At 37.2% G+C, this 26,645-nt stretch overlaps 1 protein-coding gene across 4 annotated transcripts in view; it reads left to right on the top strand.

Moving 5' to 3' along the window:
* LOC124787624 (glycerol-3-phosphate acyltransferase 1, mitochondrial) overlaps positions 1-26,645 on the top strand; it is a 401,021-nt gene that overhangs the window by 259,367 nt on the left and 115,009 nt on the right. For 3 of the 4 annotated variants that reach the window (XM_047254384.1, XM_047254382.1, XM_047254383.1), the window contains exons 4-5: positions 10,474-10,629; positions 26,208-26,380. In XM_047254384.1, the coding sequence (XP_047110340.1) occupies positions 10,474-10,629; positions 26,208-26,380 (329 nt within the window). Of the gene's footprint in view, positions 1-6,582; positions 6,671-10,473; positions 10,630-26,207; positions 26,381-26,645 lie in introns of those variants that run through there. The other variant, XM_047254385.1, reaches the window with a different exon arrangement.

Raw genomic sequence — 26,645 nt, 5'->3', positions numbered from 1 at the left:
CAGAAAAACCCAAGTTGACTGGAACAACTTGGTCTGATGAGCCCATTTTGATGATGATAACAATAAAGGGAGGCATGAACTGGCCGGAACTTAATTTCACAAAGCACACTTTACAGTTTAATTCCTTCAGTAAGCACAACAGCTACTGCAGTTAATAAGTAATTGAAAAATACTTTTCCTAACATTCAAAAGCACTGGTTACTTCTTCAGTTAGAGAAAACTGGAAAAGCTGGGTAAGAGGAAAAGGGCAACAGTCATTCAGAATCTGAATTAAGAGAGGCCTGTGAGGTGTAAGCAGTAAGGGGAATGGAGGTGACAGAAAAGGTATCACAAGGACTGGAACGTCAAATGTAGAAGACACTACCTTTAAAACAGTTGGCCCAAAGATATGTTACAATAAGAAGTAAAGATACAAGCAGAAGAATAAAGGCAAACAGGAGAAAAGGCAATGAAATTCTGTAATGAAACCAATAGCATATAATGGTAAGGATGGGACTAAGGTGGGGAGAAACATTGGGAAAAAGGAAAATAAAGCAAAAAGAAAATAAAAATACAAATGGGAAGGGTGGAAGCCTGAGGTGAGTGAGTTCAGAAGGGAGATCCAAGTCTTTACCAGAACTGGTACTAAGCAAGACAACCATTTGGCTCATGTGATATAATAGGCAGTCTGGTTCCTTGAGTTATTCTCCTGCCTAGTATATTAAATGTAATTGATGAAAGAGAATACAAAAAAATCAGCAAAGAAAGCACCATAAAAGCAATACAGGAGTCCGAAGATGAGAATAACAGGAAGTGTAGTGTGTAAAAGCAGGCATGGCTAGAGGAGAAATGCAAAGCAAGGCATTACTATGAGAATGGTAGCTGACACCTAAAGAAAAATTAAAGAAACCTTTCGTGAAAAGAAAAGCAGTTAAGCAAATATCAGGAGCTAAGATGCAAGTCCATTACTTTAAAAAAATTGGAAAGCTGAGATACACAAGAAATTTATAGGAGGACTGTGTAAAAGAAATAAACTTGAACCAATTCTATGGAAAGGGAAGAGGAAGTTGATGAAGATAAGGAGGGAGATATTGCAAGAAGAATTTGACAGGGCACTGAAAGACCTATAAGTGAAACAAGACCCTTGGAGTAGATGACTTTATATCATGTTTATTGAGATCCTTGGGAGAGCCAGCCATGTCAAAACAGTGGCACTTGGTGTGTAAGATGTATGAAACAGGGGAAATGTGCTCAGGTTTCAAGAAGACTGTAATAATTCCAGAAGGAGATCATTGACAGATGTGAATGTGATAAAACTATTAGTTTAATAAGTCATGGTTGCAAAATATTGACACAGTTGATTTACAGAAGAATGGGAAAACCTGGAGTCAACCTCAAGGAAGATCAGTTGGTGTTCCGGGGAAATACAGGAACACACAAGGCAATACTGACCCTACGATTTTTCACAGAAGATAACTTTGAAAACTGCAAATCTACATTTATAGCATTTGTAGACCCAAAGACAGCTCTGACTATGTTGACTGATATACACTCTTTGAAATTATGAAGGTAATAGGCATAAAATACAAGGAGTGGAAGGTTATCTACAACTTTTACAGAAACCAGGCTGCACTCATAAGAATCAAAGGACATGAAGTAGCTAATAATTGAGAAGGGAGTGAGACAGTTCTAGCCTATACCATATGATATTCAGTCCAAATGTTGAACAACCAGTAAAGGAAATCAAAGTATTTAAGAATATTTATTATAATTTCCACAATTGGAATTTCAACTTCAGCTTAATTTGGAAGTGGTTAAACAGCAGTCAGTAATAAACATGTCAATTGTTAACCCAACAATGGAAAACCCAGGATGGAATGCAACAATATTATGAGAAGAGAAGTTGCCACTCACCATATAGCGGAGATGCTGAGTTGCAGATAGGCAAACGCAAACACAGCTCAGATACACGACTGCAGTCTCAGCGAACTGAAACCACACTGCCAGATGTTTTACGATTGTACTGTGAAATGCATATTCATCTTTGGAATTTGTTATGTATGTTGCTGATTGCAGCTTAACCTTTTCAAAATGACTAAATTAATAGCACACTTGATGTTGAACATAACATCGTTTAAAAAATTCAGTGAGGCTGTAATCCCAATACATACACAATTGCGTGTCTTGAGAAGATGTAAGAAGAAAAGTAAAATGATAGTAATAGAATGCAGTCAGATTAAATCAGGTAATACTGAGGAAATTATATTAGGAAATGAGATACTGAAAGTATTAGACAAGTTTTGTTATTTATTTATTTTTTCAAAATACCAGATGATGAAAGAAGTAGCGAGGATATGCAATAGACTGGAAATAGCATGAAAAGTAGTCTGGAAGGAGAAAAAAAAATAAAAATAAAAAAATGTTAACAAGCAATGTAAATTTAAGTATTAACAAGTATTTTCTGGATGTATTTATCTAGAATGTAGCCTTATACAAGATTAAAACTTCTTTTTTTTTATATACATTAATGACTTGCTTCAAATGTAACAAATAATTCTAAAGCTGTTTAACTTGAAGGTGGTGATAAAAATGTAATTCTTGTGGATGCAGATAATAAATGATATTACGAACCATGTTCTGGAGAGATAAGTTGTGGTTCACAGGTGATACAACAGATTCATAATTACGAAACACAGTATATCAAGTTTCTTTAATTCATTGTGTGCCAAAATCCATCTTCCCTACAAAGAAGACACCAAATTTCTGGGACTGGTGGAAATACAAAAAGCTCTCACAGAAGGCCCATATTTAATGAGCTTCAGCAGAAACTGAAGTCACCTACCCTTGTGATTAAAATTGTCAATAGTCAATGTCAGTGATGTGTACAACTTGAACGAGTTCATATTTTTCGTGGGGGCAGGGAGCAACAGCAGATGGTCAGAATATATAGTATGTAGCATGGAGTCTCACTTGCACAGTATTGTTTATTGATGAACAGTTTTGGATGGCAACATCCACTATATAGTTTCGAATAGGATTATAGCTACCACTTCCATCACAGAGCAGTCCATCACAGAGAAATGATAGCTTCAGAACATGTACACTGCATTGTGGAGTGAAATATTATTTCTGGAAACAGTGCATCTGCTATGTCTCTTCTTCTGGGGTAATTATTTTAGCATAGTATGCAGAAGAGTTTTTGGGGAGCTGGAACATAGGAGAGGTGAAGCATCAAGTAGATTGAAACTGTAGGCAAGCCTTGAGACATGTGTGGATGCCTAAGTCAATAACAGCTTTGCCGATAAAAGGAATAGGTGTAGACGAACATCATGGTCCAGCATATCAGTGAAGAAATTTTATGATATTTAACAAAAGCTCATTTCTATGCCACAAGGATTATAAATTTCACATTTGTTTTGGATCTAAGTTGCATTAGGTAGCAGTATTAAACATTTAATTCTAAAGTATAAATTACACACTCTGTAACTGCAAATCACTATATAAGTACCACTGAATAGGATCTCTTAGTCATTTCTATATTCCAGGTGATATTTTAATATGCATGTTAGAAATTGGAGGATGGGGCGGGGAGAGGGGGGGGGGGGGGGGGGAGAACAAAATTCTTTTGCATCGTAAATGATCTGCTGGTGTGAAGTTTTAATACTGACCCTGAAAGATCAACTAGATAACATTTTTTTTAACAGTTCTTCAAAATCTTTTAAAACTTGTCATTCATAAGTGAACAGTAGCTTTTTTCCAACCTTACAATACCAAAGATGCTGATTGTTCAGTCCAAACTGTTCATGTTCAGTGTTTGCTAAATCTATCATCAATGGGCGATGGTGATTCCAGCATTTGTTCACCACAGCTTAGCTTTTGTTTTTGAATTCCAGTTGACACACTTGATTTGGATTGCATATGACCCTTTAAAGTATGGTAAAAGTGGGATGTTCTGATAAATTTAGACACTGAGGATAATGGGAGAGAGGGGGGGGGGGGGGGCTTCGGTGTTATTGTGCCATCAACACATAGACTAGGCCATTAGAAGTAGACACAGTGACTTGTTTTAGTGGACAGCAAGGTGAAGCTTCAATAGTTTGAAAGTTTGTAATGTATGTACAGTGTATCTTGGTGATTGTAGGAGTAACTGTTACAAGTACAAATCAGTCCCCACTTAGTCTTGCCAGTTCTCAACTCCAGGGAAGGTGATAGCACACCATCTCCAACATAAGCAAGCCTAGTTAAACACTGCAATCTTTAAACTAAACTTCATTTTGGGGACAGATCTACTTAATGCGATTTACATCATTAAATTGTTTAGGAACAGTATGTTTCTACAGAATGTCACTCTAGTAAGTCATTCTCCCTTCCAATCCAGTCTTTCAATGCTAATTTATAAAATTCAGGAAACTGACCAATTCAACTGACTATTCTACTTTCATGTTTCTACTTTTTTATTTTAGTGTTTGTTCTGTTACTGTTCAGCTTCTTGTTGGTGCCTCCTGAAAACCTGATGCTGTTGTACAATTTTGTTGATTTTGGCCATGTCTTCTATTTATGCTTCTAATAACTGAATCTGTGAGGACCACTTAAGCCTGAAATCTGATATCTATATGCATTTATTATTGCGTAATCTCTAAATGACAGCAACAGGCTCAAAGTTTCAATTATACATGCATCTTCCAGAACCACTACTCGAGGAAATGTTGTGTATGTGTAGTTACTACTTTTTTCTCTTTATCTATAGCATTTTACTTTCATGAGTGAAGTTAAATAATTGGGAAGGGATCATGAGTGAAGTTAAATAATTGGGAAGGGATATTAGCAGACTGAAACTTTTGAGGCCTAGCTCCATGTTGAGCCTACCTTTGACACACATTTTTAATGTATCAGTGCTTGTATTACATTTCACTTTGTAAACCATTTTGGTTGATATTCTGTGACTCATATTGAGGACAACTTTTTCAAGTATGATACTGCTTTTTAGACTGCTTTTTAGTCTGCATTAACACTTAATAGCATAATTCATCAATTCCTCATAATTACAGTAGTGTAGTTCTGCAGTCCGCATTAATATATGCTTTCTAGGGAAATTTCACACTCATGGTCTGATTTGTGCGTTCATAAGACACTACGTGTATCATTTATTGTGAGCTGGTAAGCAAAGGTATTCATTCTGGTTGCATATTGTTATGATTTGTCTTTCAACTTCAGTTTCACCTCTTAAGTGTTCTGTCACTTGCTGCTTCTACTAGCCAAGTTTAGTTGAGATAGTAGCTTTGTCCATTCAAGGTTTTCTTGCTTCATTTAGCTCTGCAAATATTTCCTTGTGAAAGTTCAGTGTATCTAGTTTCTTTGCATTAAAAAATCTTCAACAGGAATGGAACCAGAGGAACTCACATGCTACTTCAATCTTTGTTTACTGTATTTGTAAACATTAACCGGCAGGTTTTTCTCTTTGCAGAGCAGTTTTATTGACCTGGAGATTCTTCAAATTCTTGCATGAATTGCCCACAAGAAATCAATATCAGCAACCATAGCTCTCTGATCTGTCATGGTCCCATAGGAGAAATGTCGAGTTTTGTGCTGCTGCTTAGAGAAATGTCCCTCCAAACAAGCAACCTGCATTTTCTGTCCGTTTAGATTTAATTAGGTGAATGACAGTGCCCCTCTTGTTGTAAACCAACTGAGAAACACTTTGTAGATGCTACTAGTATCGTTACCTTCCTGGCAAGTAGAGCTTCATCTTGAAGGTATATAATTGGATAATGGCAAAGAACAGCCATACTATCTGCTTCTTTGAGAACCCTCACAAAAGTTTTGATCAGCAGTAGTTGACATTAGAGACTTGCATTGTAATAATTATTTTCAGTGCATCTATTCATTTTACTCCTTGTAATTTTTTCGTTTTTTAAATTTTTTTATGGAAGCTCACGGCCATATTAGTACTGTTGGATTTGCATAATATCAACAGGTAGTAATTTAATATTGGACTATGTTTTTTATGGATTGATTCACAGACACTTTTAAGAAATTAATATTGAAAATTGTATATTTTCTGTTTTAATAATAATAATAATAATAGGGAAGACTTGTTTGAAATTGTTAGACCAGTAATAAATTTTTTAATGCTTAATCACTATCAGATAATTGTAACTGTAAAATTAAGATAAAAACTTAATATTTTTCAAGTTTCTGTTATTTTTGAAAGGAAATCAGAAGAAAAAATATTGTTTTGTAAAAAAGGCTTTTTTGTCTTATAATTAGTCATAGATTTATTTTTATGCCATCCATTGGAAATGACAATACAAAAACCACTAGTTCTTGGTTGATTTGGTTCACTATTACACACACCAACATTCTGAAGCATGATTAAGAAATATTTGTTTAGAATCTCACAAAACTTTTAGTTACATAAAAGTTATGCCAAGTAAGAGTTTCCCAGTATGAGGAAGCAGTATGAGCTGCAGCATGTTCACACTTGTATGTAAATGTTATAAATTAGCAGTTTGCTGAGATGTGGTGGGGAGAGCAAGCAAAGATCTTCAGTCTCACATCTGGCAGAACAGTTCTATTTTAACAACTCTTGCAAGTCAGCCTATTTTTACTTCTGGACCATGTTTTGTTTCTCTAGCTGTGCAGTGTAGGAATGGCTTGTCTGTGCCGTTGTTTCACTGACCCAACTTACAGGGTAAGTGTAAACTAGCCACAGACCTATAGAAAGGTTCATTAGCTTATTTTCTCGGTATATTTCTGTGATATTCAAATAGATGTGTAAAACTGAGTACAACCAATATGTGAAACAGAGTACAATCACAAGCCTCCAGATGTTTTTCTCATGAGAGGATGTGTTTTGGGTTATATGAAATCGTGGACAACAAATAAATCTTAATAGATGAATGATCCATAGTGGTGCTTTGTGACTTTTTTGATATGCATCAGTTTCACTTTTTTGTTATAATTTTCTATAAATGAATTATTTATTGTGAATTATTTATTGCAGGTGAAGGTTACCATTTAACAATTTTGTAATACATATGCAAATAAATAACATTGATAACTAACTTTACTGACACACAAAGGTTTGGTAAATTCTATTTGAACATTATTATTGCTGAAAATAGTATTAGTAAGTAGTTCAGTGTGCTACAAGTATTTCTGTCACTGTTTCGTGAATTTTTTATTTTGTATGGTGTCTGGTTGGAGCATTGCATTTTAGAAAATTATGTACATTATTTATGTCCCTTAAGATATATTTTTCTTTTCTTCTTGAAGTTTAAAATTTTAAGTGTAAATTTCATTGTTCTGTAATATTGTTTTGGAATGCAGTTTATACTGGAGCAGTGCTTATTTTTGAGACTGTATGCCGTGTTTAGAAAGTAATTGAAATCTTCTCAAAGCTTTAAAACTTTTACGTGAATATGCCCTAGATTCAGAAAAGGATTATTGTGAGTTGTGCATTTTCCATCATGTTAAACTATTTATTTATAATTACTGTAGCACTGGTGACAGCTAGGCAAATATTTCTCAATATTCTAAAAAAATCCAATCCATTTCCTGCTGGTGATCTTTTTATTGTTCCATATTCTTTAAGCTCTTGGCTTTCTTAGAATTATGGTGTATGGTGTCTTCAGTTTTTAATGGTCCTAATTGATACAGTAGGATGCAACAGTTTGCAACGGAAGTGTAGAAAGGGAAATTTCTTTAAATAACAGTAGATTAAAATTATGCATTATTTTCAATAAAATAAAAGTAAATGGAATAGAATATATATTTGTATCACATAAATGCACAAAAAACATGATTCAGATGTCATGATAAGTGCTAGACAACAATTTAATTTCAAAGTAAAATAGATTGTGATTGCTATTAATTTTTATTCTGTTGTTAACCATAATTGCAGTGATAAACAAAATCTTTTTTTTATGTAGTGCAATTGCATTTAATATTGAGACAGATCTTCACTCACATAAGATTTTTCATTTTGCATATGAGGTGTGACTCTAATACAAGGTCCTGATCGTTGAACTTCATATATATTCTCCTAGTACACCTTGACTCATTGGGTAGTCTGTCATGAGGGAAAGTATTCAAGGATACAGAGAGTGATGTAGTAAATCATCTGGTTACACTGTTATTAAATGTAAATATGCATTTGTTGGTGTTATTCGTACCAAGCTTGGGCAATTCCCAGAACAGTAGATCAAAGCAACCAAAATATGTAACAAAAATTTTTAACTTTTGTAATTACAGCTTCATTCTTCATGAAGGAAAGTGAGACTGAAGGTAAACTCTACTAGGCTTGTAGAGAACATCATGCTTCTCTTCAGATTCTTCTTTGCAATCAATGTTTTAAACCTAGTGCTTTAAACTTCTGGGTCTCCAGTAAGCTGGGGGTGGGGGGCACTCACAACATTGGGAAACTCCCTTTTATTCTTGAAGAGACCTGGTTGCGTTGTTCATTTGTTGACTTAACACAATATTCTAGTGCTGCCTCCCCCCCCCCTCCCCCTCTCCCCTCCAGAATATGTAATAGAAATATACTGCATTGCACACAAAATATTGTAAAAATGGAAAGTCCAGGATGGAATAACAATATGAAGGTGATAGATTGCTACTCATTATATAGGGTGTATCATAATTAATGGCGTAAACGCATACAGTTGAAAGTGCACGATACTAGAAGCAAAAAAGTCTCAGTAAACATAGGGTCGAAAATGCATACTTTAAGAGCTACAAGCAATTTTTCATCTTCGATACTATGAATCAAATCTCTTCTACTGCAAGCTCTCTGCTTTCCACATTTTAGGAAGTAGTAGTATGGACCAAATCAAGAAGAAACGTCGAAAAAACATTTGCTCTAAAATGCATACTGTAAAAGTTATGAGCAACTGTTCACTAGAAGAGTTGTGTTTCCAAGTAGCGAAGACAAGCACGTGCTCATAGCTCTTAAGGTATGCATTTTAGAGCAAATGTTTACTGCACATTTTTTCTTGTTTTGGCCCATATTACTACTTCCCAAAATGTGGAAAGCAAAGAGCTTTCAGTAGAAGAGATTTTCTTCACAGTATCGAAGATGAAAAATTGCCCATTGCTCTTACGGTATGCATTTTCAACCCTATGTTTAGTGAGACTTTTTTGCTTCTAATGTTGTGTACTTTCAACTGTATGCATTTATGCCACTAATTATGATACACCCTGTATAGAGGCGGCGGTGAGTTGCAGACTGGCACAAGGCAAAGACTGCTATACATTTGAACTTTCAGGCAAAGGGCTACTTCTGAAGTAGAAAACACATACACACATTCACACAGGCACAACTCTCTCTCTCTCTCTCTCTCTCTCTCTCTCTCACACACACACACACACACACACACACACACACGACATTGTCCCTGGCAACTGAGGCCAGATTGGGAGCAACTGCACCTGGTGGGAGAAGCAATCTGTGGACGATGGTAGTAAGGAAGAGGCTGTGTTGGGGAGGTGGTGGGATATCTGTGGCCAAGAGACAGCTGGACCTAACAACAGCAGCTTTTCTGGACTGTGCAGGTGAGAACTGTCCCTGGAATATATCCTATGTCCCCGGAAGCTCCCTTGCCTTAACTTTCATTAGTCACCATCCTTCACCCACCTATCCCCTTCCCTGTTCCCACTCCAGCACTACACAGCCTTCTACTCCACCAGGGCCCCCACAGTCTATTTACTTCTCTCGTACCCCCTCCCCTCCCCTCGCCCACCCATGTGTAACCTCCAAACTAGCTGCCCTACCGGGTTCCTGTATGCTCCCACAAGTAGCACTTAAGCATTTATCATCACCCACATCTAACCTGTTATCCCTCCCCTCCCTACCAAAGTGTCCTCCTGACTCCTTCCACGCAGATTGCTTCTCCCACCAGGCGCAGTTGCTCAGTCCAGCCTCAGAGGCCAGAGACAGTTGTCATAGATGTGAGAGTTATACATGTGTGAATCTGTGTATGTTTTCTACATTAAAAGAAGGTGCTTTCGTCGAAAGCTCAAATGTATAGTCGTCTTGTTATGCCTGTGTGTGACTCACTGTTTCCTCTTTGCAGTGAATATTAATGTGATTTATTGTTTTTTGTTGTGGGGGTAACTCCCAAGTGATTAAGAGGTAAACAGTTGATACTGTAAGATTGCAGTGTCCATGGTAAAATTGTTTGAGGGTGTGTCAAAAGTTACTGTCTCCAGGTCATTGATGGCAATTTCAGTGAACAAAGTAAATCCTGTGTGTGTGGATAAAAGTTAAGAGAACAACAGAATTATATACATGAAGTATAAATGATGTGCACTTGCATTTTATTTTTGTATGCTGTTATACCTGTGCCTATGTTTCATTCGGTTCACACACAGTCCATTCATATGGACTGAATGAATATGAAAAAATTATCTTATTTGTTAATAAATGACTACTCACATGTAATTTTTATTTACAGCTATGTTTTTAAGTTGTACAAATTTTATTTAATGTTTCAGCAAAATTATTCAAAACCGGCCAAATTTAATAATGTACGTGACGTTCTTCTGGCAAATACTGCCGAATATAGAAACGGATTCTTGTCAAGAAACCTCTGCCACCTCGCAACTGTGTGGAATCTTAAAAAATATGAATACCCATACATTTATACAAGTGTAAGTATAGAAAGTATGCACAGTAATGTTCCTGTTTCATACTGTGTGCATTACATGTAAAAATAGCTCTTATGTGAATTTTAACCTAGTTTAAAAGAGAATGATAGTTTATTGTATTTTATTGCATATTTTATTTTATTTTGTTAAGAGTTCCACTGATACCAGTAGCAGTAGATTTGCTAGGATGTGGAATAAGTCTGTTTCTCCTCCTTTTCCATATTGTTCTTCTTTTTATTCTTTTGCTAAATTTAAAATAATAAAATTCTTACAAAATTACTTTAGAAATTTAAATTTGGCAGGCTCTTGTTAGGATTCACAGTAACTGATGGGAATACATTTTATGACCTTCACAGTCAAAAGTCTTTTATATGTTGCATTGTTCTCCAGCTGCTACTATTTACTGTTAAGAGATTTCACAATTTGGTCACTGAAAATAAAAATAGCATAATCTATTGATAGACCTTGTTGGTAACTAAAACAACATTGACTGAGAATGTTGTGAATGTTCAGGTAATCAACAAATCTGTTGAACACAGTTTCTCTAGGACCCTGAAAAATTTGATAACACAGAGACTGGGTAGTAATTTGATATGTCATTTCTGTCATCCTTGTTGAAATGAGGCTTCACACAAACATCTCTTCAGGATAATACCTCAGTGTAGAGATTCCTTATACATGTCACAGGGCTGCTCGTATAGTAACAGTGAATAAGTATCCTAGAAAGTCTGTCAACCCCAAAAGAACTTTTTGTTTTAATCTCTCTTGTCTTTTTGATCTCACCATTTGTGATTGGAGTTATACATCTGACTGACTTTGTTGCTGATAACTTTCTGCAGAAGGCTGGTCACTGCCCTCTCTTCAGTTATAAAAATAACTATTGCTTTTTATTATACTGTCACAGTGACTTAGTTGTACATCAGATCCACACTATACTTTCCCTCTCTCCATTTTTGTATCCTTCCAAGTGGTTTTTGCTCCATTGTTGGAGTTGTCTATTTCATTTACAACATACGTATATTTCTAATTTCAATTGCCCTTTTATGATAGTGCAGTAAAATCTGTAGAGCTTCTTTTTTGCATGATCATTGAATATCCATAGTGATACGTGTAATACTAACTGTTCCACAGTAAGTTCTGTTCATTTTTTTACCCTGTTTTTTAATTTTGATTGCTGAATGCTGGTGGTAGCCTTGGGATACAACTTCAAGCAATTTCACAAACTCGTTACAGAATGGGTTAAATTTCTCAATAAAATTTCTTTCCATACACCGTGTGTCTCTCCCAAGAGTTGTCCAGTGTTTATTCTGTGCCATAACAGTATATATTTGCAGTTTGGTTTTGCAATGTATTGAGCATGTCAGCCCAAACAATTAATGTTCATCACAGGTTTCATACAATATCCTACATTTTTTTCATTACAAATAATTATTTTTCTCTTTCTTCTTTGAAGACTTTTGTTTATATTCAATAGAGCAATCCCAAATTAGTCTTTTGCAATGTTCAGTTTGTCAATAATAATTGTCAGGAACAATATTACACAAAGAATAACCAGCACTCCTAGAGTGACTAAGTAGCACTGCTGCACAGCAGTAGCAGATAATGTAGTGTGGGCCAGCACACAAGATGTAGTAAATTGGATAAGGAAGACAGGATGAACAAATACTAACAGATCCTTTTGTATTTATTGTTGTTATAAGACTGGTCAAAATAAGCTGTGTAGGTATTGTGCTTAGTTGTTAGTATTAATACATTCCATGAAAGCAGATACCGTATTTACTCGAATCTAAGCCGCACTTTTTTTCCGGTTTTTGTAATCCAAAAAACCGCCTGCGGCTTAGAATCGAGTGCAAAGCAAGCGGAAGTTCTTAAAAATGTCGGTGGGTGCCGCCACAACTTAGTTCTGCCGTCGAATATATGTAGCGCTACACAGGCATGCTTTGTAGGGTGCTGTTTGTAGGCACAAAGATAAATACTGGCGCCAAAACCTCTGTGTCAGGAAATAAATTAAAAAAAAAAAAGGTGGAAGACAAACTTTTTTTCTCCGCGCCGAGGTTCGACCACAGCATTTTCATACATTATCCAACGAAGTAAATACTAATTCCGTATTGTTCATCTTCGAATGTAGTAGCATTTCAATGTACTACGAAAACCCGACTGGCAAGAATGTTTAGGATGTTTGTCAATATGGCCAACTCTACGTTCTGAATTTTTTCCTATCTGTGAGAAGAGATGGTTGCTAATACGAACTTTTATAAATTGTGAATCACATGCAGTATTCTCGTCACCATAAGAATAATACGAATATAAACATTTTGCCATGTATTGTTTCGTGTTTGCTACTATCTCATTTAAATCCTGTCTGCGTAATAAACCACAAAACTAGAGTGAGACAACAGCAAACGCGGAAGAATATACATATCATGTCATGTGTATATTCGTATTATTCTTATGCTAAACAGTGATACAGTCAGAAATGAAGCGAGGCAATTGCCTAGATTTTTAAATCTAAGATGACTCTAATTTCTGTGCAGAATGTAATGTACGAAAGAGGCGCCTGCAAAGATTTTCAAACGGAGAAAAATTTTCGCTAAACTCTCGTTCAGAACATCTTCTATCATACGCAGTCTATTATTTGGTTCTTGTTAGTCATTATCAAAGAAAGCAGTAGTGTAAGTAACAACAAGTAGCAGTCTCTTGCCATTGTTTCGCTAATGAGACGATTCCTCTCTCTCTCTTTTTCTTTTTTTTTATTTGTAAGCGGCGGTAGCGCGCTCAAAAGCAAGCCGTGCCGCGATCGGCGACAGGCCGTAAATACGCAGTATCAGAGTACGACAAACAATGCATGACACAGTACAGTAATGCATTTTCAGCGTAGAGTGACGTAAACACCTATAACAAAGAAAACTGCGCTTATCAGATCAAAGAAAAATAAGCAATCAATTCAAACCAGACGAAGCACGTGAAAAAGGAAGGGTACCCGTATAAATACGGACGGAGCGCCTGACGCATAGCAATGGCTACCTGGTAAAGCTTAACTGCTAAGCTTACAACTCGAACCAAACTACTGTAGCTGTATCGTCATTCATTCGACCTAAATTGTCTCATATTACAGTGGACCAACTTTGTTTCGATTTGGAGATGCTGCCTAAAACTTTTCTCTCCCCTTGAATTTTGAGTCTCATATTTCAGGTGCGGCTTAGATTCGGGAAATTTTTTTTCCTTGATTTCGAGTCTCATTTTTCAGGTGCGGCTTAGATTCGAGTGCGGCTTAGACTCGAGTAAATACAGTATACACTACACTAGATTTGAAGTGCTGTGTACAGATTAGGCATGTTAAATATCATGTTGAAAAATGTTTTGTTTGGAAAATAAAACAAACCATTTTCTGTTGATACAGGGTGTCATATGAAACATTATATGAGCGATATTTGTTTGGATTGGTTAGATCAACACAATGCACAAACAAAGTTGTTAATATCTACCAAAACCCTTAGACTCTTAGGAAAGACAACCAGTATGTCAGACCCTACTAAATCTATTTGCAGGTGAAGGCTAAAGGTTTGTAAGATATAGTTATGAACTAACCAAAGAGATGTAAACACTGGTTTTACTTTATCACATAGGCCTATATTATTGACTGTAAGTAGTTGTACATCATGACAGTTCGTTCAGGATTTCACTTATAGTGATACTATTGCTCTGTCAGTCATACATTGACAATAAGGTTCCCACAGTTGTCTGCCATTGTAATGGGGAAGTTAACTACTCCAGTGACATTAAACAACTACATCAAGTGGGTTTAATTGTGATCTGCTGATATTTTCATATAAGCAACTGATATTGAAATCACACTCGATAAATAAATCATTGGTTTTGGATTATAGTACGGTAAAACATGATCACATCTCATTTCAAAAAATGTGTGTCTTATCTCTTTATAATGCAAACAGTGACCTATCATTTGTGGTAACTTGAATGTTTCACTTTGTTTGTACACTGATATATCACTAGTAAGCAGGCATACAGAATTTAAAAGCCAGTGTTTAACATTTTCTGCATGTCCAAGTTCACTATATGTATCAAACAATGGAAAATCCAGGGTGGAATGTAACAGTGCTATGAAAGAAAATTTGCTACTCACCATATAGCAGAGGTGCTGAGTCACAGCTTGGGGGGGGGGGGGGGGGGCAACGTGTCACAAATAAAGCTTTTGGCCATTAAGGCCTTTGTCAACAGTAGACCCCCAACACACACACACACACACACACACACACACACACACACACACACACATGACTGCAGCCTCAGGCAACTGAAACCACACTGGGAGCAGCAGCACCGGTGCATGATAGGAGTGGCGACTGGGTGGGGGTAAGGAGGAGCCTGGGGTTTGGAGAGAGAGTATTTGGGGGAGGCGGACAGTGAAGTGCTGCAGGTTAGACAGAGGGCAGGCGAGGGGTGGGAGGAAGTAGCGGAAAACGAGAGAAGTAAAAACACTGGGTGTGATGGTGGAATGATGGCTGTGTAGTGCTGGTATGGGAACAGGGCAAGGACTGGATGGGTTAGGACAGTGACTAATGAAAGTTGAGGCCAGGAGAGTTACGGGAACATAGGATGTATTGCAGGGAAAGTTCCCACTGCACAGTTCAGAAAAGCTGGTGTTGGTGGGAAGGATCCATATGGCACAGGCTGTGAAGCAGTTATTGAAATGAAGGATGTCATGTGAAACCAGTCATGTCATCTACAAGCTAAGCTGCAACCATTGTGCTGCATTCTATGTGGGCATGACAACTAACAAGCTGTCTGTCTCCATGAATGGCCACCGACAGACTGTGGCCAAGAAACAGGTGGACCACCCTGTTGCTGAACACACTGCCAAACACGACTTCCTTCATTTCAACGACTGCTTCACAGCCTATGCCATATGAATCCTTCCCACCAGCACCAGCTTTTCTGGATTGCGCAGGTGGGAACTTTGTCTGCAATACCTGCAGTACATCCCACATTCCCATAATCCTCCTGGCCTCAACCTTCATTAGTCTTTGTCCTCACCCATCTAGCCCCTTCCCTGTTCCAATTCCAGCACTACACAGCTGTCATTCCACCATCACACCCAGTCTTTTCATGTCTCTCCTTTTCCGCTACTTGTCCCCCTCCCCCCTCCCCACTTCTCCCCTGCCTCCCCCCCCCGTCTAACCTGCAGCACTTAACTGTCCTCCACCCCCACCATACTATCCCTCTCCCTCCCTGCCACAGCCTCCTCCTTACTCCACCCAGTCGCCACTCCCCTCATGCACTGGTGTTGCAGCTTGCAGTGTGGTTTCAGTTGCCCGAGACTGCAGTCGTGTGTGTGGTTTGCACGCACTTTTACAAATAGACTGTCAGCAGTTGTATTTTTTTTATGCTGATTCTTGTTGCTGCAAGTCAGCTAGTCTTACTTCACGATCATTTCTATCTAATTGTAAGACTTAAACTTCTTTGTGTGTTGATGTCGAAGAGCTATTAAAAAGTTCTTCATCTGTGATTTTGAATCAAAGTTTTTCATTCTTGAAAGCAGCTGCTAGAAGAGATGCATGTTCTTTTACATACTGTGTGTGGGTATCCCATCAAGTCACCTTTCCTACAATAAGAATTGTTAGTGGATTTTCTATATTTTGATCATTTATTTCAAAATATCTTTTCGGTGTTCGTTCAACAATTGAAAAGATGAACTGCAGAATGGTTGTCCTCAGTGAAGCAACTTTGGAAAATAACATTTAGTATTTTGGCCTTCCCTATGTCATTCTCATTTTGGTGCTAGTATGGTCATTGAGTGATTATATGGATGATGATTAATTTGTTTGATGATTTGATAGGAGACCAAAACTTTTTTTCTGTTAGGTTGGTAGATAGAATTTTACTTTCAATATTGTATGCTTCACACACGGCTTCCTGTATGCTCTGTTTGGATTCATTCCAGTTTTGTTTGTGTACAACTGTTTGGAATTGTGTAAATTTGTGTTGTGGCCCTCTTTGTCTTTGGAGCAGCTTTCCAATGTGGCTATTGAATTAAGCCTTGGGGTGCTGAGCAAGTGTTATGGAATTTTCTAATAATACCAGTGCTTCAGAACTTGCTGTGAGGCATGTCATTAATTCCTGTCAACCCTTATATTATTCAGCCCTGTTGATGTTTAACATGCTTTTTACTAACCCCACTGTCCTGTCACATTTGCCTTAGTCTTAGATTTACTTATTTATTTTTCCTTCCCATTTTCTGTATATTCTACATCATCACATTTAGTTGTTCCTATCCTAAACTGCTTGTTCTCCACATTACACATCTTTTGCTTTAGACTGTTATTGTTTTCATCTCTGGTTATTTTTCCAGTTTGTTCTGTGCTTATCCTCTTACAAGTTCTCTACTTTATTGTGACATACATTAATTTCCTGACCTCCTCCTGTTCTTGCAAATGAAAGAATCAGTAGTTCTGAAAGCTAGCTTTTCTACTGTCTTATCTTGTCTCTGCTAGATACTGTCTTATAAATGACAGTTTTTTGTGTTTGAGTGTATGTATTTGTCTTTTCTGTCTGGATCTGTATCATAACAACCTGCCTTGTAATATGTAGTGCTCAGAGAACATAATATAAATATTTTATTTGAACACCATTAACTGATGTTTTTCCTAACATGAGGCAGAAGAATTAACAAGTGGTAATACTGCATATTGGAAAGTTTCTGCCATTTTTTACTAATGTGTTGTTTTCACGTTTCCATACTGAAACACATTATTTGTCAATACTAAAAGTGGCAGCTCTTCAGACTTTTGAGTTCTTCATAAGAAATCCTAGATTAATGTGAATATTAGATCTGTGAGAGAAAGAGAGGGGTGTGTTTGTGTCATGGTGGAACAAGTTAATGGAATTTGGTACTGGGTTGGACAGTGTGTTACATTTATCATTCATCAGATGAATATCTCTCTGGAGTAATGATGACATTAACATTTCAAATAATGGAAAGTCCAGGATGGAATGTAACAATATTATGGAAAGGAAAGTTGCTACTCAGCATGTAAGACCCAAAGAAATGGCTCCCACAGATGAAAAAACTGAAAATCCTAGTGACAAATTGCCGCAGCATTCGCAACAGAGTTCCAGAGTTTGAAACAGTCCTAAAAAGCAGTGGATCTCATATAATACTAGGTACATAAAGCTGGCTAAAATCCAAAATTAAGAGCAGTGTGATTTTTGGGTAAATCTAAGAGTGTATAAAAAGGATAGGCTAATGAGAAATGGAGATGCTGTATTTCTTGCACTATGCAAGATACTCAAACCCACCAAGATAGAAATTGAAGCTGCATGTGAGATTGTTTGGACAAGATTCAGTATCAAGTGTGGGCATAAATTATAACTGGATCTTTCTCTTTAATCACCAGACTCACCCCAGATGTAACACAAAACATCAGGGAAAAACTCAGCTCACTCGCTAGGAAAACTTTGTTCACTCATACAAATGTTCCCCAATTGTGCTGGGGCCCATATTGTAACTGGTATCAGTGAACATGAAACAGTTTTAGCAACAGGCTAAAGTATAAAGGGCAGCAAAAACAAGTAGGAAGATTTACATATTCAGTAAGTTAGATAAAGGGCTTTCCATATTTCAGAAAGAAACTCAGAACATTTACTTTCTGGACAGAACCATGTAGAAATGCTGAATTCTGTTTTGAAACATTCCTTTACTGAGAAGATACGGAAGCACCATCCTAGTTTACTTCTCGCACTGCCGCAAAGATAATGATATGTACTAGAAAATAGGCTTATTAACCCAAAAGCTAGGTTGTGCAGTAATAATAAAGTTTGTGCAACAAGGCTAAAAACATGTTTTGATTAGTTAATATGTTAATTATATAGTTATGAATGTAAGTGGAACTGAGAAGTGGCTAAAATCATTAAAATTAAACAAGGCTCATAAGCCCAATGGAATCTGTGTCAGATTATGTGCTGAATTTACAGCTGAGTTATCTCCCGTTTTAACCATAACGTACCATCGACTGCTTGAACAAAAAATTTTGCCCAGTGGAATCCTGAAACATATGTGAGCTCAAACTTAATGAGGTATCTTGAAGTAAGTGACCTCCCTCCACAACAGCCAATATGGATTCTGATGACATTGGTCATGTGAATCCCAACTTGCGGTTTCCACACGTGACACCCTGAAAGCCATGGATCAAAGCAATCAACTTCTGAAAAGCTCATGGTTCAGCACCACACAATCGGATATTAAAAAAGTACAGTTATATGGTGTCTGAAACAAAATTTATGACTTGATTGGGGATTTCATGATAGGGAGCATGTAGTGTGTTATCTTGCATGGAGATTATCAACGGATGTAAAAATAACTTCAGGTGTGATGCAGGGAAATGTGTTGGAATCCTCATTGTTCAGATTATGTACTAGCGAACTCGGCAATGCTTCGTAATTACTAAATAAATGTGAAAATTGGATGAAATTCTAAAATCATCCTCTCTCTTTTTCCCTCTCCTCTTCCCCTCTTTCTGTCCCTCTCCTCCTCCCCCATCTGCCACCTCTATCCTTCTCCTCATTTCCCCTTTCTCTAAACTTGAGTCTTGTTTATTGTTTGTGTGAATGAAACCCTGATTGAGAATTGAAGCCCTTAACATAAATGGGTAATTAAGTTGGGATCATTGATATAAGAGAGAATTCTCCGGCTGTCAGATCTGTAAGGGTAATGAGTTCAGTGACATTGCACATAATTTTAATCTGTCAGTGGATAGGAATACAAAGTTTCAGACAATTCAGATTGCATAGTAGTGTTCTAATTACAAGCCAATAAGCCATAAATACAATTTTCCTGTTTTCCGTAAAACCAACACCGAGGAAGGAAACAAAACAGCACATTTTTGTGTATGCAATGTTTGACTACAATTATATGCAAGAAGAAAGAATTTGTATGAGAGAAACAATTTGTCTATTGGCGCTGTGTTGTTTAATAGCCCCCTAGATCTAACAGAAGCAGAAATATGGGCAATTTTTTAGTCCCTGTCGTATAGACTGCTGTGTATGACAGGCATGTCGTGTGGGAATAGTATTGGCATGCCAAATTGGCCTGCATTACAGGGCAGCTTATGTGTCAGTTTTCTGTTGTACTATTGGGCTGCTTTATTGATGTGCATGATGTGGCAGCATGTAAGTCAGGGACAAACAAATGATTTTCAAGTCCCTGACCTGTAGCCACCCCTGCATCACATTGTCTGAGTTATATTGATCTGCATTACTGAAGTGTATTGCAAGGGGCTCTACATGTTGATGAGTGTGGCTGGAGACAGATTGATACATGTGATAAAAGGGGGAGGGGGCAGGGGAGTTGGACAGAGTGAGGAAGAGAAGGAAATGGACAGATAGGGGAGATGCATGAGGCATGTGAGGAGATGCATGAGGAAGGTGGAAACTATAGAGGTGTAGTGGGCAGGTGGAAAAGAGAAAGGAAGAGTGGGAGGTGGAGATGGAAAGAGAGAGGGGAGAAGGATATTGTCAGAGGGAGGAGGGAGGCAGATGTGGTCAGAAGTGGGGGTTAAGGAAATCTGCAAAGAGAGGAATTGTTGGGGGGGGAGGGGGGAGGGTTCATGAGAGACAGAGGGAATGGACTTTAAAACTTCCTTGGTCCCATAAGAGCAGAGAAATGAGAAAACAACTTTTTTAGCTCCTGCCACATAGGCTGCCCTTCACAACAGAGTGTTATTGGAAATAGTGTTGATTCGCCATATCGACCTGCTTTGCGGGCAGCCTACACATCATGGACCAATAGGGATTTTCCACCCCCCACCCCACCCAACTTGTAGGCTGCCCTGCTCCAGAACCATGTTGCATTATACTACCATTGACGTGCTTTGCATCATAGGGTAAAAACGATTTCCAAGACTCTGAAAAGGCTGCCAGGCACAACAGATTTGCTGTAGGAGTAGTTTCGGCCCACTTCATAGACTTGTTTTGTAGGGCTCTCACATGCAGTTGGACATGCTTGGGCGAAGATTGAGGTGGACAGAGAGAGGGGAGAATATCATGGCTAGGGAGAGAGGGGAAAGGTGATTGATTGAGAGACGAGGGAAGGGGGAGTGACAGAGAGAGGGGAGGAGGATATTGATATAGGAAAGTGGCAGGGTAGTACAGTCAGGGAGAGGGATGGATTAGATGTAGAAAGAGAGCGAGAGGAGAAAATGAAGAGACAGAGGATGTGGAGAGGAGGAGTTGTTACGAAGAAGTTGATATAGAGATAAGGGGTGGATGAGGTGGATACGGAGATGGGGGAGGAGGAGTGTGCCAATATATGTGACGAACACGTGTGTGGGTGAAGCTGTTGGGTAAAGGGTAGTATACCATATAAATTTAAGAAATATGCAGCCTATGCCTATCCAAATGATTATTTGAGTATTGTGTAAAAATTTTAAGTAAATTGGTCAAGAATTTTTCAGTATTTTTGGTAACACCATTAAAGATGATTTGTTTTTGTATGGTAGTATAGAGAATAACTTGGTTGGCAGTATTAATAATATAACTTCTAAAATTTTCTGGGCGTATTTCTTCTTCTGATAATTCTTGAGCCTTTAGTTGGATCCCGTTAATTCTTGAGCCTTTAGTTGGATCCCGTTGACATTCTGCCGTGATATTTCCACTGCTCAGAGATGTCTGGCCATCGTCAGGTGAGTAGACAACTACTGAACAGCTCTGTTGCATTCGTGGTATTTATGCCAAATTTTGTGCATGCGAAATGTGCTGGTGCCTTTTGGCACATGTGTTGGGTTATGACGTGTGGGGCAGCTGAGTTGTGTGTGCTGCCCATGTTCGTGGAAGTGAGAGGTGATTTAAACATTGAGTATCAAATGACCGTATCATTTCTGCTGTGATGGGATGATTTCAATTAATTAATATCAGATGAAGAAAACCTCCATGTAGAATGAGAACAGTTGGAGAAAGTTTTTAAAGAGAATGGTTACATTTCATGCCAAATAAGGAAGGCCATGCACAGCTATAATAACAAGAAACAACACACTGAGGACACGAGTGGTGACTCTAAATGATGACTATAGATTCCTTCTACCTGCCAGGAATGTGTCATCCAAAATAGGCAGATTGCCAAGGAAAATTAAAATCAAGATCATCTTCTGTCCACCATTGAAGAGCTTGGCGCTGGTTGGATCTGTTAAAAATGACTAACAACTGAAGAAAGTGGGTGTTTACAAAATTTCCTGTGACTGTCGCACTGCATGTGTAGGCCAGATGACACAAATGGTCCAGGAGCATTGTACAGAACACATCAACTGTTAAAATCAGCATTAGCAGCCCAGGAATTTTAGCTCCAGTTTCCAGTTTTTGGGATTCTGTAATCAAAGAATTGGTGGAAATACATCTTGCCCATAATCTTATATATCGTGACCACAGTTTTCAGCTGGATAAAAATTGGAATCCTATAATTAAAATTATCCAGTCACAGCAGAATTGATGGTTTCATTCAATACTCAGTGACTAGGTCATCTCTCATTTCTACCAGCGAGGGCAGCACACACAACTCGGCTACTCCGCGCATACCATCACCCAATGCTTGCGTCGAAAGATGCCAGCATATTTCGTATGCATGAGATTCAGCATAAATACCATGGGTATGCCTGGGCTCTTGAGTAGTTGTCTACTCACCTGAAGGTGGCCATACATCTCTGGGCAGAAATATCATGGCAGAACGTCAATGGGATCCGGTTGCACACCCAAAAATTATTAGAAGACTATTAATAATATCCTTTGACATTTTGTAGATGTTGCAGTTATCTGTAATCTAGTCCTATCTGAATACAAATGGTACAAATGTCATGTCAAAACTTAATAATATTTCAAAGTTTTGGAAGGCAACTTGTTTTAATTGTTGTTGAGAAATGTAGCATCGTGGGCTTCACAAAACACAGGAAGAGAGATGATTGTATAGACTCAGTTGTAGGCAAGTCAGGTGACAGACTTCGGTTCATTAGCATTGTACTGGGAAAGTTTATCGAGGGCATTTTCTCAATATTGCATTGTTGGTCTTTCTGTAAGAAGCAAGGGTTTGTCTCCCACCTGTCCAATGACATATTTAGCCAATTTTCATTTGAATATCAAGTTGCCCCACTACTTGTACATCCATTTGTACATTCAGTGAGCCCAAGATATTTTTTTAAAAATGTTAAAATGATAACAGTATCACCATTTACAATCTGCAGTTTTTTTGAAGGCATTCGATTGTAACAATTACAACATTCTCTGAGTTAGGATAGGCATCTTAGATTGCACTGTTTTTCAGCTATATTATCTTGTGTTCTGTATTACATTAACACTTCACAAAAGAACAAGAGCACTAAATCATTTACTGTCAGTGCCTTTCAGCAGTGAGAGAATAACCAGTTAATCAAAACCCAGTAATTGTTCTAAGTTAGGAGTTAATTTTAGAATTATTTGTGGCAGAAACTAAACTCAAGTTAAACACTTGGATAAGGAAATATCAACAATATAAGGAAAAGGTAGACTGATACGTACCGTAAGTAATTGGTGTGATAAATCTGATAATTTTTACTTACCGGAATCATGAGTAATTTTGTAGAAAATGGTCTATGGCAAGTTACAAGGTATAATGATTCTTAAAAAATTATAATAAAGGCAACTCCCTTAGAATGTATGTAACAACACCCCACCTCTGAGAGAGAGGGAGAGAACAGTTACCAGTTTAATTCTAACACTTTATTATGCTAGTTAGCATTGTTTGTGATTTTAGAACATATAATTAGTACCATATTTTGACTTGTTGAACAGCATTGTTGTAAAACAATGTGGTTAAGAAGAGATAATTTGTTAATGAAGGTAAGGGGCATGCATACCAGTAACTGTGATATTTCAGGAAATAAGTTCCTACAAATCAAGAAGATGGAGGATGGCAAAATATGCTGGAACAGCCCCATAGGACATGGACATTTTTTATACTATGTCATAGCAGTACACAAAATAAGAAAAAGTAGTTTGGGGCAATGTATGACAGTACAGAAGGGCTTTAAGCAGCCAATAGACTTTGGATGCTGCTTAAACGTTAAAAAGTATTTGGAACTTCATGAAAAACAATAAAGGTACAGGGTTTTGCAAAATTGGTGCTAAATCTGTTCCTAACCATGTAAAATACTGTTTTTTTTTTTTTTTAGATTTATAATGCTTTGTGAATAACTTATCAAGTGTTGTTTTTTCAGCCAAATTTCCTATGCAGTAGTCCTGATAGAATTCAGAAAAAGATTGAGTCATCTGATCACTTCAGGGCTCTTTAATTTAATGGCATTATTTGAACATTATATAAAGTACACTGCAACAAATTGTCCAGTTTCTGGCTATTGTTCTGTTTGCAAATACTGAGAACGAACTTAAAGAATGACACACAACGGAAGTTGCTGTGATGGATAGCTGTGTGTTACATTTTGTGGTTTTCATGAAAGTATCACAAAGATTACCTCCACACAAGCTAATGTGTTTAATTGTGATAAGGTTATTCTTTGTTATTATGACAAACAAAAACAAAAGTATACTGATTGTTTCTAAACATTTCTAACAAAAAAGGAGTGATTTGTAAGATCAAAATTAAACAAAATATTTAAATGCATAATACTTAGTTACTATATTACATGTGACACCTCTACAAGATGTTCAGTGGCTGTATCACAGGAAAATCATGATAACTGATAAGAGCAGTAATCCTTTCATGATGATACCTCATGTGCTGGCAAGACCACTTGATGATGCTTAGGTCTTTTCAAACAGCTGTGATACTTAAGTCCTCTCAAACAGCTGTGGATGCTTTATGGTTATGTATTACAAGCTGCTAAGACTGTTGAACAGAGTTGTGTAAACAACTGCACCTCTTGCATGTTACCAAAGCTATATGTCTAGTGGATCAAGATCAAGAGCTGAGGCAGACCAGTGCACAAGATTAGTTCAAAATCTACTTTTTTCTATACCATATTGGATACTGAACAGATGCGGACAGTGTTTTCCAGGAGTACTTGTAGTGTGTCTGTCAAGGTGGTAAAGTACTCTTGATTCTATCAGTCATTGGAAAGCGTGTATAGGCCAATGAAGTGGCCATGAATAATGTTGCATCACACAGTGATTCTAAATCACTGTTGACAATTGGCAACTAATGTATTAAGGGGGTTAATATCTGCCTAGATGTGAGAATTATGGAAGTTCATTATGATATTTCATTCAAATGTGGCAGTATTGGTTAACAGAACTGAAAATACAAACACTGTTGTGGTAATGGTCACATGAAGGAACCATCATCAGAATTCTGAGAGTGGGTGGAAAATTCAGACCTTTAACGCTTTGCAGGTGCTATTAGTACAAGGCAAAATCATGTAGAAAACATAACAAAGATGCATTTAGCAACTTACTTTTCATGTTCTTATACTTGGATCACTATGCAAACGCTGTAGAAATACCTCTCTATGGTAGTTGCTCACACACAAAAGCGTACATGATCAATTACTGGTATTGTTGCACCATTCGCCAATTGCTGCCCTTTTGAGAGAGTGTCATCCCCTGTATATACAGTACTTGTTATTCTTTCATTGTGTTGTGTATTGAAAGATAGTTATTCCACAATACAGTTGTCCCCACAACAAAAATATCACCATAGTACATTGCTGTAATACCACATAGTACAACATTTTGTAAATCCTTGTATGTAACTGCCAATACCTTCTTCTTTTCTTGTTTATATTTCCACTTCTGTGATGTGTGAAAGCTTTATTGTGAGAGGTTGTGTCTGGAACATTAAACAAATTTAGGAATTCTATAGGGAAATTCATTATTTTACCTTGGTTTATCAGTCAGTTTAAATATTTTTTGTCCCTCGCTATTAGATTCTGTATTCACTGATTTGTTTATTCAACTGAGTCTTTTTTGTTGCTAAATTTGTTCATGCACACAACCATTCTTCGTTTATGTAGTTTCTCTCTATAAGCAAGATACACTTTTTTGAGGAGTTTTTCCTCTGTTTTCATAATACTGTACAAATAATTGGTTCAGAGTGTGGATGTTATGTCATATGTGCCATTTCCACGTTGTATTTTAGAACATTCAAGAATATTCTAGATTATAAAAAAATGAGAATATTCATAAAAGCTTGAAAATATTATTGAACAATCTTGAATTTTTACCTGTGAAAAATATATTGATGGGAAAGAGGCAGAAGGTGTCCTGTTGACCAACACTATGTTGTAGTGACCACTCCAACAGTCGTATCTCCACAACCGCAGAGTTACCCCTGAACAACCACCATAGTGCACAATAGGGGAACCAGTGATTGGTAGTGGACGATTTTTGGAGTATCATCAATTTCACCCACAAACAGTGTAATTTTTATGTATATTAATATTAACTGACATTCTGATCACTATCACAAATAAATAGCAATTAAGAGGTGTTGTAAAATGTTTGGTTGGCATTTTTAATACAATCTTTCAAACTCTATGTACACCCAGGAATACAGTTTTGTAGTACTCTATGAATACGTTTGCCAACAGGTATTACGCGACGAAAGATTACAACAAGCATGTGGAATGGCAGCAGATCAAGACATGAGAGAAATGAGCCAGAAGAGTGAAGACATATATCAGAAGCTTGTAAAGAAACATGAAAAAAGGGCTGCTCAAATTTTATGCAACATGTGTTCAACGTTATCAGATTTTCTACTAAGGTAAGGGAATGTGCTTGTTTGGTATGCTCTCTTTCGGATATATGAGCATTTTTATAACAATCACAAATGAGCAGAAAAAAGCATTGAAACTGAAATTTCTTTTCTGTGTGAATGATATTTAAAATTAAATTTGTTTTCACTATGTTTTAACCAGTGAGATGAGATGTGTTGCTGCCTTCAAAGTATGTCTTTTTTGTGACCATTTTTATATCTTAGATTTGCGTTTTTGTAGTTATTATGATGCCAAACTTTCTGCGAATTTATG

Source organism: Schistocerca piceifrons, chromosome 3, assembly GCF_021461385.2.
Source record: "Schistocerca piceifrons isolate TAMUIC-IGC-003096 chromosome 3, iqSchPice1.1, whole genome shotgun sequence".
NCBI lineage: Eukaryota > Metazoa > Arthropoda > Insecta > Orthoptera > Acrididae > Schistocerca > Schistocerca piceifrons.
This window is presented reverse-complemented; position numbering and strand designations above follow the sequence as displayed.